Source organism: Cervus canadensis, chromosome 6, assembly GCF_019320065.1.
Source record: "Cervus canadensis isolate Bull #8, Minnesota chromosome 6, ASM1932006v1, whole genome shotgun sequence".
Taxonomy (NCBI): domain Eukaryota; kingdom Metazoa; phylum Chordata; class Mammalia; order Artiodactyla; family Cervidae; genus Cervus; species Cervus canadensis.
The window spans coordinates 527,555-545,888 of NC_057391.1; the positions used below are offsets into that span (position 1 = coordinate 527,555).

General features: G+C 46.8%; 1 protein-coding gene across 7 annotated transcripts in view; it reads left to right on the forward strand.

The window, feature by feature from the left end:
• MCC (MCC regulator of WNT signaling pathway) overlaps positions 1–18,334 on the forward strand; it is a 500,790-nt gene that overhangs the window by 396,742 nt on the left and 85,714 nt on the right. For all 7 annotated transcript variants that reach the window (XM_043470593.1, XM_043470597.1, XM_043470599.1 and 4 more), the window contains one exon: positions 10,622–10,764. In XM_043470593.1, the coding sequence (XP_043326528.1) occupies positions 10,622–10,764 (143 nt within the window). The remainder of the gene's footprint in view (positions 1–10,621; positions 10,765–18,334) is intronic.

Below are 18,334 nucleotides of genomic sequence, written 5' to 3' on the forward strand. Positions count from 1 at the left end.
TGCTTGAGGAGGGTACTGGGGGGCCTCTGTTTTAGGGCAAAGTTGTGGAAAAATTTGCTGTTAATTGGAGCCACACAGTACATCTCATATTCCAGTTTAGAACCTCAAGGCCTTTAAATTGTATCCTGGTCTTCAGAGATTGTAGGTTAGAAGAACAGAGAATTTCAGCCCAAAGAAATGATTATAGCAGACTTAAAGGAGGCTGACGGAGTACATTGGCAAATTCATAATTTCCATTAAAAACATGTTGCTCTTTTAAAATCTTGAGATGAAGGCAAATGAGCTTAGTGAGTTGTGAAAAAAATGCATCACATGTCACCTGGAAAACTCAATTTCACGATGTTTAGATTGAATTTAATGGCCAAACTGTTTTGTATCAAAATACCCTTTTATTTAAAGGAAGATTGCATCTGTACAGATGTCGCATTAAATTCTGCCAGTTTTCATTATGTAAATGAGCTAGTCCTCCTTGAGGAGGGGACTCCCTGCATGGCTGGAAGATGAGCAGACACGTGGGCCAGTAAGACAAGGCTCTTGTTGTCCTGTGAGCTCTAGTGGCTAAGGCACCTCCCTGACCACCACCACTCAACTCCAAAGATGCTATAGTCGACCCAGTGCAGAGGTGCCCAACGCCTTGGACTCTCTGGTGTATCCAGGGTGTAGAGAATTGTCATGCTAATCTGGTACGATCCTGGTGCCTTTGAGACTTTCTTGTCACTTCAGTCTAGGCCTGAGTTAGGAATTTATTGGAAGAGCTGAAAAATCATTAATCAGGGAATGGTTTATGATGTATCCATGTGGAAGCCGTACTGAATTGCGTAAGAGAAAAGATGTAACAGTTTCATAGTTTAAAATATTTATCTCCAGTCACAATCAGAGAACTAGGGACCTTCTGTGACTGCCCTGGGAGACTTTCCCACCTTGTATAGCCTCAGAGCTAATGTAGTCAAGAATCAGACACTGCAGGTCGCTGAATTCCCATGTAAGTGGAATTCAGAGCCACATCAGATCTCTTAGGTTAAAGATTAAGCACTGATAGGAAGAGATGGAATGGTGAGAATTTGAATGGAGACATTGGATAGATTCAAATAAATCAAGATACCTAGAGCCTGCAAACTTCACTGAGTTTCCCCTCCTGCAGAAGCAGTCTCCCTCCCTGTCTGATCAAGTTAGTCCTTCTTTGCCTGGAGCCTCTGTAGCAGGCTGAACCCAGGTAGAGGGTACCAGACATAGTCATACCTCACTGCTACTCCCTTCTTCTTTATCTTTAGGCCCAAAAGTAGCTAAAGTCAATCATGCCCCGGGGGATAAGCAGAAACTCCAACCTTGGAAGATACAAGTAAGATTGTGTTCATTTATAGTCACAGGAACTTGAGAAGAGTATGTGTAGGATTAGGACCGAAGTGTCCTAGACCAGGGAAATAAGAATATAGTGTTGGATTGATGATGAGTTATTGATATCACTGTTCCTATTAGAGATTCTGGATTTAGTATGTTAGCTTTAGCAGTTTGATTAAATAAAACTAGATTCATTGGAGGACTACATTAGATGATGTTGAAATGCCAGAACTTCCTAGTGTAACATAGTCCAGAGGCCATGGGGATCAGGAATAACGTCATTAAAATGGGGTTTTTGATGCCACTTCACTACTGGAGTCAGTGTGGGCATGGCTACTGTACTTGTCAACAGGGCTACAGTAGTAATCAAAATTATTTGACCCATAGAGATTTTTGATAATGTAGAATTGATCATGGAGTCTTTAGCTTTGATATAAATGGGCAGCATACTAAAGTTTTACTTGACCTTTGTAATCAAAAAATCTCTGATCTGTCTGGTGAACAAGGACTTGACCTCCCACTATAATATATGACCTCTTATCCAGTCCCCTTACCAGGCCTCCTTCACAGACCCAGAACTCTTTAAATGAAGATGTTTACAATCCTGTCACAAGTGGGTACAGTCAGTCTTCTTTTTACCCACTTTACAGGAGAGACTGTACAGTAGGAAAAAGAGATACCCACATTCTGGGCTAATTATTGGCTCTGAGCAGATGTTAGCCCCTGGGATCCAAAAATACCTGTAGTCTCCTGGTCTGGATGAAGATTGATGAATATACATTAGTCAGCTGAGCCTGCTGTAACAAAATACTGAAGACCGGTGGCTTAAACAATAGGAATTTACTTCCCACGGTTCTGGAATCTGGAAAGTCCAAAGTCAAAGTGCCAATCAATTCATTTCTTCACTGAGTGCTGTCTTCCTGTCCTCCTGAAGGCTTCCTTCTCACTGTGTCCTCACATGGCAGGGAGAGAGGGAAAAGGCAAGCTCTGTTATTTCATAAGGGTACAAGTCCCATCATGAGGGATCCCATTAGATCTAATTATATCTCAAAGGTCCCATCTCCAGATACCATGACTTTGAAGGTTAGCACTGCAACATAGAATTGGGGTGGTAGTAACAACGGACAGTAACACATAATTCAGTCCATAGTGGATCAGGTGACAAGTGGCATCATGAATAAATCTCATAGTGGACCTAGTCTACCGTTGTACCCCATCCACGTGGTAACATTTTTAAAACCCCTGTACATGTGGTAAATGCTCCCAACTAGCAACAGTACATGGTCCTGTTTTTCTGGCTTCAGGAACCAAGAAGTGGAAATACAAGTGGCTCCTCTCATTCTTATACCTAAAAGCCCACTTTAAAAATTGTTGCTTCCCCTCTTGGTGACTTTGAGCTATGCTAGTTTTAGAAGTTTCATTCCAAGGGAACAATGTAGTGGCAAACACGGCAGTGATTCCATTGCTGCCACTTAGCCCTTGGGACATCTCATGTCACTGAACCAACAGGCAGTGAAGGGGGTTACTGTACTGGCGGAATCCCAACTCTCCAGGGGAAACTGGACTGTAGCTGTACCATGAGGCGGCAGGACTGTGTCTGAAACTCATGGGATTCCCTGGCATCCCTCCTGGATGTTGTCCAGTGATACAAGTTAGTAAATTAGAGGATCACAGTACAGGTCAGTCCACCTAGGGCCAGACCCCTCAGGAATAAACATTTCTAATTACTGCACTAGGTTAAGAGCTCTAACCACCAAACACCAAGGGAATAGGAATTTCCTAATGGAAGACAAAAGTTATTAATTATAGTTTCATAAATAGTTGCAAAAAGGATGACTCGACTGCATAATTTCTTGCTTGTTTATGTATAGATGCAGTTTCCTTTTTCCTTTCTTGTTTTCTCCCACTATATAAGGTGAGTTGGTATTGGTAAAACATAGCATTTAATAGTTAGGCTACATGATTCCTGGGTGAATTTGCTGTTAAACTAGAAGAGGAAAGCTCACCCAGCAATGGATATACATGGGACTTTGGGTCTCCCATTCTGATAAGAAGGGGAGTACATTTATTAACACGGTCGAACTAGGGATAGTTACAGAAGCTTGACGGTATTGTTATAGCCATTTGGGAATGTATATGTGTAAGAGGATGCGTTTGGTTGTCAAGGAGCCCAAGACAGTAGGTTACGGTGCATGTTGCCCGGTGCCTGGTTTCATTCCCACGCCTTCTCTCTAGTCCCCCCCCCCCAAATCAAAGACGACTGACCCTGGGGACTGCCTCCCAAACTCCCTTACCTCTGGCAGGCAGAAAGAAGGTGGGGCCGTCGCGGTGGCAGCCGACATACAGCCTTTGGTGAGCGTGGAGGCTCTGCGCTGACCGGCCTGAGCCCGAGCGGTGGGCAGGAGTGGGGCAACAGCAGTCTCTCCATCGCAGCTCTGACGCAAGGCTGACAGAGGGTGCCCTCCACCCTCCCTTCTCTTCTCTGGTCCTTCCAATAGTTCTGTAAGCACAAAACTGCCTAAATTAAGTCCTGCTTGAAACATCCAAAAGTGTATGTTTTCCTAACTGAACCCTGCCTAATGCATCCTAAATCTCATCTGCTTGGAATAAACAGTTGGTATTTATGGCCTTCTAAAAATCCTTACTCATGAATATCTTAAACAAATTGGATCACATAGCACACACTCTTTTGTAATAGGTGCTTTTTCACTTAACTGTATGTTTTGAGTGGCTTTGTTTTAATGCTCATCTGAGTTGGGGGGATTATATAATGAGATGGGTAAAATAGAAAAATATGTCAGTAGCTCACTTTGCATCTGGGGGAGGGGAAAAAAAAAGATGTCTAAGCAGATTGTTTCCCAAGGAGATTATTTTCTTTTCCCAAAAGCTGCTCTTATAACATCAACCTTCCACTGCCAACTCTGAGTAGTCCATGATTTCTGCTTCATTTCCCGTTTGCTTGTTAGCCCACAGCTGTCTGGCTTCTGACCCCAGTGGTTTGCCAAAATTCCTCTTGCTATGAACTGAATTGTGCCACACACCGCCCCCCTCCAGTTCGTGTGATGAAACCCTCGATGTGATAGTGTTTGGAGGTGGGATTTAGTTGAGTCAAGGTCACGAAGTTGGGGGTCACACGATAGGATTAGTGAGCCCAGAGAGCTCGCTTGCTCTCCTGCTCTTGGCCTGCCATGTGAGGGTGCAGGGGGAAGGCAGCCATCTGCAGGCCAGGACGAGAGCCCTCACTGGGAACCAGCCATGCTGGCACCTCAATTTTGGACTACCAACCGAAGTCTAAAACTATGAAAAAATAGATTTCTGTCATTTAAGCTTGTCTATGGTACTTTGTTATAGCAGCATAAGCTAAGAGACTTTTTTGAAAATCACCAGTGATTTCTTAACAATTCGGTGACCTTTTTCTTGTTACTGGCCCTTTTCTACAGCGTTTAGCCCTAAATCCTGCTTCTCTGCTGGTGCACCTTCCCTTCTCGAACCTCCCTGGCCCTGTAGGTCCTGGACCTCCTCCTCCTCCCCTAACACCACCCTCAGCTTTGGCCCTTACCCTGGGTTCTCCCCCATACTTTCCACCAGTGGCTGCTCCCCTAAAGCGCTGGCCCCTCCTCTTTGTATCACTCCCACATTGGCGTTTCACCCTTCTGCTGCTTCGTCTGCACAGTGCCCATCATTTGGTGACTGAGCAGGTATCCAGGGCCTCTCTGCTCTCTCACTGTCTGGTCTCTGAGACCTCGTGCCCGCCCTGTGCGCCTGGCCTTGCTCCTGGTCTTCAGGCCCGCGCTTCGCCTGTGTGGTTTGGCCTGTGTCCCTCTTCATGTGGCTGCATCTCAGACACAGTGTAACCAAAACCTCTTCGTCTCCCGGCAAAACTTGTTGTTCTGATTAGCTTGTGGCCTAAAGAATAAAATATGATGAAATAAAAATAAAACCTAGAAAGATAAGGTAGGTTTTTCTCTCTCCCTATTTTCTTATATGGTATACATTCTACCCTTGTTCACTATTTGAAGTTTTTGAATATGGATCCTTTATCAGATCTTGTTTAAAACTGGTACTCATGGGTGACAAGGATGAATTATCATATACATAAGAGAGCATTTCAGAGTCCCGTTTGTTCAGTTATTCACCATAAGTTTCCTAGCTGAGTCTGAACTTCCTCTGTGCTGTATGGGAAAATAAGTATTTACTCATCATTTATTCACTGCTGTAGATCCTTTAAGAGAACTGAAAAGAATACCTTGTATCTAAAACATCTTTGTTCTTTAAAGAAATGATGGCTGTTTCAGGGCAATTCTGCCTTTAAATGCAGAGACCAAGTGTGTTCCGAAAGAAAAACCAAAGTGTCAGGTAGGCTGAGTGGGCTGGCCACAGTTGACTGACATGGGCATGTCCTTCTGGGTCTTGTTCACCAGTCACTCCAGTCCAGTGACAAGGCATGAATGTGCACCCCAAAGTAAGATAGGTATAGGGATCACTTCTGAAGTAACATTTTTATCAAATGCTGAGGACTCCCCAGGACTTCAGCTTGAGGTCTGGAAAGCATGGTAAGAGTTAAACTTTCATTGACTTTTTCCAATTAGATCATTTCACCCCTAGCTAACAATGAGAAAGAATCTGTAAAAAAATTCTTTTCCAGGGAGTTCAGGATGGGGAACACATGTACACTTGTGGCGGATTCATGTCAACGTATGGCAAAACCAATACAATAGTTTAAAGTAATTATCCCCCAAAAAATAAATAAATAAATTGGTTAATTAATTTTAAAAAATCTTTTCCTTAGGTCATCATATTATTGTTCTGTTCGTAGTAAATTTAGACATTAGTCTGTGTTGCTAACTGGTTGGATAATCTTAGGCAAGTCGCTTAGCCTCTAGGAGTGTCAGTGGTCTTATCTATAAAACAAAGGTATTGATCCTGGCTCAGGTGATCACCAGGATCCCTGCCAGTCTGCCATTCTGCGACTTTTCTGCCTCTGTATACAGTCTAATGCCTGCCTCCTCAGGAGTTTTTAGTTGTTGCTGCTGCTCCAGTTATTGAGCTAGTAGCAAACTTTAATCACTGCAACTCTAAACTGAGTGACTTGGTATCACTTCACAAATGCTTCTAAGTGAATGAAATAATGTACCATTAGAATCCTGAGATGACCCTCTATGTGCCAAAGAAAAACACCTGGTAACTTTCTAATTCCATAATTACGAAAAAGCAGAGACATCACTTTGCTGACCGAGATTCATATAGTCCAAGCTATGGTTTTTCCAGTAGTCATGTGTGGATGTGAGAGTTGGACCATAAAGAAAGCTGAGAGCCAAAGAATTGATGCTTTCAATTTGTGGTATTGGAGAAAACTTTTGAGAGTCACTTGGACAACAAGGAGATCAAGCCAGTCAATTCTAAAGGAAATCAACCCTGAATATTTATCAGAAGAACTGATGCTGAAGCTACAATACTTTGGTCACCTGATGCAAAGAGCCAACTCATTGGAAAAGACCCTTATGCTGGGGAAAATTGAGGGCAGGAGGAGAAGGGGGCAACAGAGGATGAGATGGTTGGATGGCATCACCGAGTCAGTGGACATGAGCTTGAGTAAACTCTGGGAGATAGTCGAGAACAGGGAAGCCTGGCGTGCTGCAGTCCATGGGGTTGCAAAGAGTCAGACACCACCGAGTGACTGAACCACAACAGTTAAGAAACTACCACAATAGCATACAGTTAGCAACATTTATCAGTTTATCAAAGCCTCTGTTTTTTTAACTTAATTTGACTACTTCTTGGACCTTTTCATACTTTCTTCCTTTTCATCTTCAGCTTTAGCAATTAGTGTTCTTCAGATCAGGCATCTTTTCCCCCAAAGAAATAAGATAAATCACTTACCCAGAGTTAGTGTATACACCATGGAAGGAAGCAAACAATGAAGTCACTTTGAGAAGCTGATGCTGTCTGTCACTCACACCTTGACCAGTTAGGTGATGGCCTGCTGCCCAGAGGAACCTCAGGAAAGCTCCTCAGATTCTTGTCTTTGTAAAACTGCCATGGATCTGCAGGGTTTTTTTTGTTGTTGTTGTTTGTCTGTTTGTTTTTGTTCCCGTTGCTCTGGATGGACCAGTGCTTCGGACTAAAACAGCAGCGAGAGCCCCCAGCGCCCTTCTCCTCCATATGCCGAAGTCCCAGATTGTCCGGCAGCTCACACAGGGCTTGGAGTGCACTGGTTTTTGTCATTTCCCAGTTCCTGCCAGTAAGGATGTTGAGAGGGCAAAGATATACAACTCCATGGCTTTCTTTTTTTTTTTTTTTTTTTTACCAAAGTCAGCAAGAGAAACAGGGCTATACAAACTTGCTCATATTTAGGTTCAGTTTAACCTTTCAGTGCCTCATTTTGGGGGCACAAGAGTGCACACAATCTCCGTACAAGGTTGCTCTCCACCTCTACTGTTTCCTCTGCTTGCTCACGTAGTGTTGTACTGTAACCTTCCTTACGATCCCCTGAGGGGGGTCCTTAACCAGGGGTGGTGTGTGCTCACCTCAGCCCCTCCCTGTGGGGTCGAGAACACACCATCTGTACTTCCCCGCTGCCTGTTTTATCTGTTCCCATAAAAGATCTCACAACACTTACTCCTTCCCCTGAATTCCGTGACTTCACACATTATTTTACATTTATTTCCACCATTTGACCCTGATTGTTTCCTTCTTCAATACAGTAAGTTTTGCTTCTGGCCAATATTGCCCACTCAGCAAGTGGCCTGAGTGTTCCTCCAGCCTCATGGTTCCATCTGCACCCTGATTTGGTTTCAGCTATCCGTCCCCTCTGTCCCAAGCTCCACACGCTCCAACTCCACAAGTTCACGTCCACGGGTTCCCCTGAGGCTCTGCATGTGCCCAAGCACCCTCATGACCTATCTAAAGTCGCTCACCTTCAGACTCTTCTGTAGTACTGCTCCATCCTGGAAGTCTTCCCTGGTCACTGCCCACCTGCAGCCCCAGAGCTGCAGTCCACCCAGAGCATCCTTCATAGGGTAGAATTAGTTGTGAACATGTGCACGTGTGCTACGTCGCTTTCACCGCCAGGCTCCTCTGTCCATGGGATTCTCCAGGCAAGAATACTGGAGTGGGTGGCTCTGCCCTTCTCTGTGCTGTGTCTCCCTGATCCAGGGATCAGACCTGCGTCTCTTACGTCTCCTGCATTGGCAGGCAGGTTTTCACCACCAGAGCCACATGAGAAGCCCAGCTGCGAACATATTTGACTCCCAAAAGAACAGCATGCACTTGGTTTTTGCTTTCCTATCCTTGTCTTGATGCTCAAATACCTTGAAAGAGCATTCTTGGCTTGCATGTCATGACACTGAAAGTCTCCTGCCTTAAGGTGACATTTCTCGTGTGGTATCATTCTTCAGTCTGTGTTCTCACCTCAGTAAGGAATGTTCACTTCCTTACTGAATGCTTCCTTCTCCCACCCCTTCCCTATTCACCTCTTTATAAAATCCATCCCAATAAACTAGTTTTTTACAAAGCAGGAGATTTGGCAGGCACTAGATGTTTGGGATCTGCCAAGCCAAAAGAGTTGAAGGTGGCTGTAAAAGATTTTGCAAATACCATTTGTACCAGAGGCACAGCAGCAGCGTTTATCTGGCTTTTTTGGCTGAAAAGCAGTCTCAGCCAAGCTGAAGCTGATTACATTGGCCATACAACAAAGGTAATTTATTCATTATACACAAAATCTCCCATTAACTAAAATCAGGATTTCAGCTGCTGATTGAAAGGAAGCTGATGGATCAGAGCACAGTTACCCTCTAGACCAAAAAGGTGGTGACTCTTAAGAGTACTTTCTAATTGTTTTTCTTTCCTAAACCTAATTACTGTTGGCTGTGCAGATATCTAATAATTAACTTATTCATATAACATTAACCTATATTTTTTTCTCATCACCACTCCCATTCTAATTCACATTCTGCATGTCTGGTTGTTTTATATCTGTTTGAAGTCTTCCTAGATTTCTGTGTGGCTTTTATCAGAAATACTTTATAAAGCAAAGCCTTAGCTCAATTCTTTCCCTGAGAGGATGGATGTTCATTTCTTGAGAGAACCAAGAACTCTGGAGAGTTCTCCCCATTTCTCTAGTATAGATGTGTCTCCTGAGCTTCAGATGGCATTTGCCTCTTCCCCAAGTCTCACTGATCACCACTCACCATCTTGGTCCACCCAAAACTGTGGACTCTGCCCTTCCCCTCCGGTTGTCAACAACTTAATGTGAATGCCAGGTTAAGAGAATTTCTTCCTATGTTTCTTCACAGACACCCTCCCCCAGAGCTGAGCAGACACCTTTGGACTTTCCAAATTCATAATTAAACACCCTGACAGTTTTCTTTTCTGGCTTCCTTGCAAAATAAATGCATCAAAGATTAATTTTTGCTCTCTCAATGTCTGTATCCAGTGTGTGTGTAGTGATGGTGGTGGTGTGGGAAGGAGGTCTGTGTGTACTTTGAAATACATAATGCAGTTGTAAGTTTTCTTAGCTTGCCCATAACTAATTCAGAGCCCAGAGGTTATGAGGGATCCATGAGGGGCTGAGAAGGGAGTGGGTGTGTTTGTGCAGATGAAACACGGATGAATTTCAGTCATCTTCCTACTAGCAAAGGCAGATTGAAGGAAATAGACCACTGAGCGGTTCTCACTCACTCACTGATTTTCCCCCTCACGCCGTTCTCCCTTCCTGTCCCCAAGCTCCACTTACTTCCTGCAGAGAAACTCAGTGTGGTCTTTCTCAGACATGCTGACCCCTGCACCTCTCAGAGCACTGGTTTTGATTGCACAGACAGGGTGCTGGTTTTCCAGTCTCTGTAACCTCAGCGGTCCTTCTCTTCTCTTCCCAGAAGGAAGCCCAGCGTGGGACTCTGGTGGTGATGCTCTGAGTTACTCCTATTCACTAGGCCCTTGATGGGCCTGCCCACTGTAGCCTCAGTGCTCGGAATCTCAGTTCTTCTTCGCCTTGGAATTTGAGGGGGTGAAGAAGTCTGCTTTCTTTAGGAAATGTTTGAAGGGGGTACTTTTCCGGTAGGCTGATAGATGAATCTTGTCGGGTATATGGGTATGGATGTGAAAACTTTCAGTGTCAAACACTGCTCATCTAGTTAGCCTGAGAGGAATCCTGGTCCATGTGGAGAGGAGAGGAGAGCTGTCTGTTTGCATTCTGAGTGTCTTTATCTTGTTATTAAAAGACGTATTCTCTGGGAATGTGTCTTGTGTGTCTGTCAGTGGAGTCTGACTTCCCTTTTGTTCTCAGGGAGGAAGATGAGTACTCGGAACTGCGATCAGAGCTCAGCCAGAGTCAACACGAGGCCAATGAGGACTCTCGCAGCGTGGATCAGGACCAGACCTCTGTGTCTGTCCCTGAAAACCAGTCCACCATGGTCACTGCAGACATGGGTAAGTCTGCCTGCCATTGCCACAACGCCAGGGCTCGGCTTCTGGATTGTAATCAAAGCTTTAGAAACATGAGACAGCCTGGATTGAGATTTAGTGAGTCAAGCAGCTTGTTGAGTAGATGAAGGCAGGTGGAAGGCTCACTCGTTTCAGTTCTCTACATATTCCTTTGTTGGTCACAGTGGAACCAAAGAGCTGAATTCCCTTTCTGCCTTGATGTTTGTGGTTCAAACATGTCACCTTCTACGTGAAAAGTCAGGAAGTGGGGAGCCAGGTAAAAAGGTGATTGCACTGTTCCAAGCCCAGTAACACTGAGCTGTGATGGCAAGAAGGGCAGAAATGGGCCGAGGAGCAACTCACTGCAGGGGAGGAGACGACAGGTTCAGCAGCTCTGGGGTAAGCAGGGGTCCAAAACGACTCTTTAATACGTTCATCCAGAGTGACTCAGAATGATTGTATTCCTTACTAAGGAAGTTTGGTTGAGAAATGATTTGGGAAATAAGTGTTTGGGACATATCATGCTTGAGGTTGTGAAGAAATGTCTGTGTGGAAATACCTGGTAACAGCACGTTGGTATGGTGTGTTTTAAGCTACAGGTTATGACCCTTCTAATCTTGAAATTACATGAAAAATCAAAATGTTATTAAAATGAAATCATAGAAAAAAAAAACAGAATGATAGTATTATTGTTTCATGACACGTATTTGTTGGATATGTATATGTTGTAAGTTGCCAAGGGAAATGTTTCAACCATGGATGGCAATTGAAATGTTATAAAACCTCTAGCCTAATTGGAGATCTCAAATAAATCTCTGGAGAGATTGGGGTTGAGGATAAAGGCTTTGAAGTTACAAGGTAAAGAGCTCCCTATGGTTGAGAGGATGTGAAGTCCAAATGGGGAGAGGCACCATATCTTAGGAAATGTTCACATATAAGGGGGTGATGGGAAAGGAACAAGGAGAAGGAAGAGTAAGTATAGTACAGTTTGCATTAGAAGTTAAGTTTCCATTGGGGAGAGAGTTACTTTAATCAAATATTAAACATTTATGTTTAATTATAAACCTACATAATAACCAGGGCTTCCCTATATAAACTTATAATATAACCAGGGCTTCCCTGGTAGCTCAGCTGGTAAAGAACCCAGCTGCAATGCAGGAGACCCTGGTTCAATTCCTGGGTCAGGAAGATCCTCTGGAGAAGGGATAGGCTACCCTCTCCAGTATTCTGGGGCTTCTCTGGTGGCTCAGCTGCTACAGAATCCACCTGCAATGTGGGAGACCTGGGTTCAACCCCTGAGTTGGGAAGCTCCCCTGGAGAAGGGAAAGGCTACCCACTCTAGTATTCTGGCCTGGAAAATTCCATGGACTACAGTCCATGGGGTCACAAAGAGTCAGACACGACTGAGTGACTTTCACAACAACCTACGTAAACCTGTATGCATGCTATAACATCAAGAAACATAGTACCATGGCAGTGTGTCAGAGGAATTCAGTTTAAGATTTCCAGGAAAGCTTCCTTTCAGAAGTGACATTTGAGCTGAGATGTGGAGGATGCGTAGGAATTGAGTACATGAGAGAGGAAGTGGCATGCAGGGGAGAGGGCATGATGTATTCAAGGCGGTGAATAAGATCATCCTGTATGAAGGGTGCAGAGGTGTGAGACAGAGGCTGGGAGAGGCAGGCCGGAGCCAGACTGTGCAAGATCTCATAGACCGCGTTAGAGTCTGACCATTATTCAGAGACCCACGAGAAACCGTTGAATGATTTTAACAGCTGTGGATGGGAGAAATGAGATGATCAGATGGCATTTTGAATCAATCACTCTGTAGTGAAGAGAAAGAATCAGTGGATCAAGAGTGAATGGGGGAGGCCAGCCAGGAAACCATTGCCGAAGTCAAGGTGGGCAAAAGTGTTGCCAGGATTAAAGGTGGTGGCCGTTGAGTCGTGGAAAAGCAGATAAGTATAGAAAATTGGCAAGATCTTCTGAGGAATTCATCACAGGGTAGAGAAGGAGGGAGGCATGCGTGGGTGTCTCATAAGTGTCTGGTTAGCCCAGTGGGTGGGTGGCAGGGCCAATCAGCAATATGGGAGCAAAGGGAAAAGGGCTCGGTGGTTTTGCTCTGAATTTAGTTTTGTTGGGGAGGGGCATGGGTGGGGTGGAGAGGAGGGTGTGTGTTTTGTTTGGGCAAAAGTTTCAGGTGTCTGGAGCTATCTGGATGGAGATGTTGGGAAGGCAGTAGGTACACACAAACCACAACAGGTCTGGCTGAAGAAAGCAGTCGGGAGACGTCAGGCTGTTTGCAGATAGTTAGGGAAGCAGTGGGAGTCGATGTGAAGAGCACGGAGTGTAGGGAGCTAGAGGCGAGGCGTAGGGGGTCGCCGGCCGCGGGGGAGATGCAGGCACACTTCGTGGCAGGGATGAACCTCTCCGCTTAAACACGCCTCCCCCAGAGCACCTCGTGAGCACCCGTCTGCACGTCCCGGCGCCGCCTCACTGGTCTCCTTCTTACATCACACTGAAAGTTTAAATGATGTGTTTGTACTTCTGTGCTTGACTGATGCTCCCACTAAACCACACTGAGCAAAAGCTTGTTTATTTTCTCTACTTGTGGCTCTCCGGAGCCCACCACAGGGCCTGGCACAGAGTGCAGTGTGGGTTCAGAGATACGTGGTTGAATGAAGGGGTGGTGCGGTCAACCAGTCCCTCAACCAGGCGGTCAGCCGACGCCGTAAGGAGTGCCCACCAGGCAGTGGGGGGAAGGCTCTCGTGAGGAAGGAGGGTCCCCAGTGTGGATGGTTGCTAAGGCCACATAAGATGGACTTAGGTACATCGACGTCCCTGAGTGCTGGGTACTGATACCAGCTTGAGCCAGACGGAAACAGCTGAGGAGAGGGCTTACCTTGCAGGCCTGGGGCCCTAGCTTCAGGCTGAAGCTGCTTCCCTCACACTAAGCTGAACCCAGACCCCAGGCCTGCCGTCACAGCACACCCAAACCCCCTGGCGACCAGCCCAAGTCCTCTGGGCTCCGTTATACCAGCATCATAATCTTGAACCCCAGTGGCCTCGAACTTCTGGACTCAGGCTTCCGGCCTCAGGCAGTCAGACGTGTGCAGTAGCCGAGAAGTTTCCGTCACTGCCCAGACACGTTCCTACACCCACCCCTCTGTTCAGTTCTCTGAAACTATTTTTCATGAAATTAAGCAAGTGACCCACATTCCAACAAAATTTCTTAATCAAAGAAACTTGGGGAGTTGGAGGGCAAACTCCCTCCAGTGGATGGGGCGGGCAGTGGGGTGCGTCTTCGCCGCGGGCGTCCCAGGGCTGCCGTGGTGGGGAATCGCCTATACCCGGGTGCCCACGGGAGACAGTGTCTGCCCGTCTGCACCGGGAGCAGGCTTTGTTTTCCCAAATCATGTCTTTCGCCCTTTCCCTCAGTAAAAATGCATGTTCGTTACAATTGGTGGTAGTTTCATTCCCGACAAGCCTGGGCTCCTGCAGGGAAGGGACCCTTGTCTGCCGGAGGGCTGTGTGTGTTCTCGGCCCGCAGCAGGAGCCGTCAGTCATTCATGTAGCCGCTCACTGAATGCCGTGCTAGGGATGTGCATGTGAGGCCAGAGCCTGCCCTCACACCGCTGTGCTCGCGGGCTCACACCGCCATCCCCAGGGTGACATCCCCACTTCTCACTCTGACCTGCAGGCCCACGGAACCTGGAGAGCCCCCACCTCAAACCCTGTCCTTCCCGCCTCTTCCTGCTTCCTTCCCGCTCTGGCCACGCGGCCTCCCCTGCTATCCCTCAGACCTGACCAGCGTCTGTGACCTCGGGGTCCCTGCATCCACTGATGCCCACTCGTCCTTTCTCTGGCAGTCAGTCTGCTCTCCCCTCATCACAGCCTCCCCAGGCCCCTCGTGGGGTCCCGGAGCTGTCCCCCATGCACACACTGCTTGGCCTCCACTCCCCAAGTGTGCTTCTCCCTCCTCCTCCCTTCTTCATCCTTCTTCATCGCACTGAGCCCTCCATGATGATACCTCCAGTTTGTCTTTACTTCCTTATGTGTGTATCACCAGTCTTGGTCAGTCCTTGTGCTAGAATGCCAGCTCCACCTGGGCAGGGACTTTGACTCTTCAACATAGCAGTGCCCACTCACAGGAGGCTTCCAGAGGTGAGTGACGGGGAGCGTCTTGGAGCTTGTGGTTACTTGGAGGATGCAAAGGGAACACGGAGTGCCTGCCCGTGGACCACACCAGAAGGTGGACGGGGGCCACAGCAGCAGCCTCTGGTGGGAGCATCAGAGCATGCCAGAAGTTGCTTCTGGGCTGACCACTGAGGGGTGAGTGGGAACAAGCAGGCACCGAGGGGGCGGGAGGAGAGTGCCCTGGGCACGGCCGCTCCCGCCAGGTTCCCACGGAGGGCAGGCCTGGGGACAGCAGAGCGCGGCCCCTGCACGTCCGTTGGAACTGGGCGGCTGCCTCTTCTTACTCCGTGCCATTTTTCAATTAAACTGCTTCAGCAGGGAAAAAAGCTTTCATTTATAAACACCTTTATAGGAAATCATTAAAACACATCCATTTCATTATGACTGCTGTGTTTGCAAACCTCCATTAGCCGCCCAGCTCGGCTTAATTCTGAGCTGGATTTTATATACAGAGTTGGCTGCAATATATTTGCCGATTTCCATTTAAGATAATAGGAGTATTGCCTTCATCAGAAATCACTTGTTTTTGTGTTCAAACCCCACTCATCAGAGCCGGGCTGCCACTTCAATAAGCTGGCTCCAGGGCATGGTCCTCAGAGCCTGGACATTAAAGCCGCAATGGAGAGAGTGCTTTGACCTACCTAAGCAGTCATAGACAGGAGAAAGGGCCCAGTGGTGTCACGTTGCATCTTCAAGTAAATTGCATTACCTCTGTTCAAACTTAGTCACAAAATCATTTGTAAAATAAAGATAATTAAGTAGACGAAGATGAAGTAGGAGTTAGGGCTTGGGATTTCTGTTTCCTCAACTTGGCAAAGAGTTCTAGTTAAACGGGAGGCAGCAGACAGTGGCTGATGGGCTTCGTTCACTTCCTCTGTGTTGAGCATTAACAGGCGTCCTCGTGTGCGGTCCTCAGCCCTGAAGGTGGCGCTGTGGAGCTCCTCACCCGTGAAACGGATGGCAGGCGTTCAGAGGGGGCACGTCACTTGTCCAGGCTGCACAGCTCAGCACTTGTTTCCGTTCCTGACGCCTGTGTATCCACAGGTGGGTTTGCTTTCCCAGGAAAACATGCCTTCGGCTGTTGTGCTCTGCTTACCGCCATCCTGTGAGGTCTCTAGAGCGGCGGCAGAATTTAGGGAGCCACTGTCTGATCAGAGCGCCTGGCCTACTAGCAAAGTGTCTGCTGTTGGTTGAGCTGCTGCAGATCTCCAGCTTAGCTCCCACACCCTTAGACCAACCCATGCCGGGCGCTGCAGCAGAGCCGAGCAGAGAGGCGTGCGGTGGCTCTTGGTCAGGCTAGCTTGCGGGAGGGCGGGGCGCGGTGCAGGGCTGTCTTCCCAGCTCTGTTCATGGAACAGCAAAGCTGGTCTGGAGCAACTGTCTGTAAAACAAAAGCCCTGACCCCATGGACCTTTGCACAGGCTGTGATAGGTTCTGCTCCTGTATTTTGAAATTTCTTCTGGTTTTTGGTGAGAAAGTCTTATTTTTGTGGGGTTTAGCAGTGCTGAACTCTCGTCCCTTAGGGAGGGAAGGAAGCATATGCCCCCGTGCTTGCTGGTGTGATCATTTAGATAGAGATTTTCTCCTTACGCATAGTTTTTGGAAGACAACCAAGGAAGAATTTACACATGAAACCTGGCTGTTTGGCACAGTTGTGACTATGAAATACTAATGTCAAAGCCAGATTTTCCTGGCTTAATGGACCACGAGCCTTAATGGCTTCAGGAGAAATGTGCCAAAGTGTTGAGCAGCCCCTCCCAGTGGGGAGAAAGGGGGCTTGGGGCAGGGAAAGACAGTCCTGCCTTCTCCAAAAATGCTTTCTGCAGAGTAGGAGAAGTGTTCACAAAGGCAGGGCAGCCTGTCCAGAGAAAACTCGGCTTCTGTTGGGAATGAGGCGCTAAGTAAGCAGAGCATGTGTGAAGGAGAATCAGACTCTTGGGAGCCTGATTCTGAAACTTTGAGAAACCAGTCCATAGGTTGGCAAGGTTAGGACAGAAATTGGCACCCTGACTTGGCGATGAAACAGGCCCAGCCCTGTGCTACTTTTTTTTTTCTCCTTAAATTGGGCAACTTACTCTTTCCCAAGAGGTTCATGATGTTGGCCATCCCTGAAAACCAAGCCCAGGGCAGGCTTAGAGGTGTCAGTGACTCACAGACGGCTGAGGTGACGATGTCCTTCCTTGCGAGGACTTGAGCCGGGTCAGACGAGGCCTATCTGTGAACGATAGCGTGGCCATGTGGCTAAGGAGGCCACGTAAAATCATTCCAGAACTTTCCTTAGAGAGGAACCATGCTTGAGAGCAGACAAGATTATTGCCCCACGTCATCTTGTGTTACTTTGGACTAAGGTTTTCAGCCCACAAAGGAGACTTGAGATATAAGACAGATATGGAAAGCCATTGATCACGATTGTTCAGAATGAGCTCCCTTGACTGTTAGGCTGATGAACTCCTCTTCTAAGATAATGACGTCGCAAGTCACTCAGTTGTGTCCGACTCTTTGGGACCCCATGGAGTATATAGTGCATGGAATTCTTCAGGCCAGAGTACTAGAGTGGGTAGCCTTTCCCTTCTCCAGGGGATCTTCCCAACCCAGGGATCGAACCCAGGTCTCCCACATTGCTGGCAGATTCTTCACCAGCTGAGCCACAAAGGAACCCCCTTCTAAGATAAGCAGCTTTTATTTTCTAAACAGACTGTATCTCCTTAGGTTGGATTGTTCTTTCACTTGGAACTCATAACATATTTTCCTTTAAAACCAGCAACCTAGACCTCTCACCTTTTGAGATGGACTGCTCTCCATCTGTGGAATGTGTATCTCTCACGATAAATCTGGTTCTTAGCTAAGGGGAAAAAAACACCAAAAACTCCCCAATGTCACAGACGTAAAGAACGGGCTTGTGGACACAGAGGCAAAGGAGAGGATGGGACGAATTGATAGAGTAGCATTGAAACGTATACCTTGCCGTGTGTAAAATAGATAGCTGGTGGAAACCGGCTATAGAACTCCGGGAGCTCAGCTAGGTACTCTCTGATGACCTAGAAGGGTGGGATTCTGGGGTCGGGAGAGGGGAGATATACTTACATCTGATTCACATTGTTATATGACAGAAACTGACACAACATTGTAAAGCAGTTATTTTCCAGATAAAATAAATTTTTTTAAAAAAGTCACACAGGAGTGTTAGCTTCCCAGACCAGCCTCAGAAAGCCTATTTTCTCTGTAAGGGAAATAAAGTACAGGCGCTCACTAGTGTTGATGCAGCCCCAGCCCTTGCTGTGGACGTTGTTTTTGGGAGGAGAGGTTCTGTGCACATCTTCTGCTTTCTCCTGCTGCTTTGGAAGTGCCCCGCTACAGGGAAAGCTGCGGGGCCCAGGCC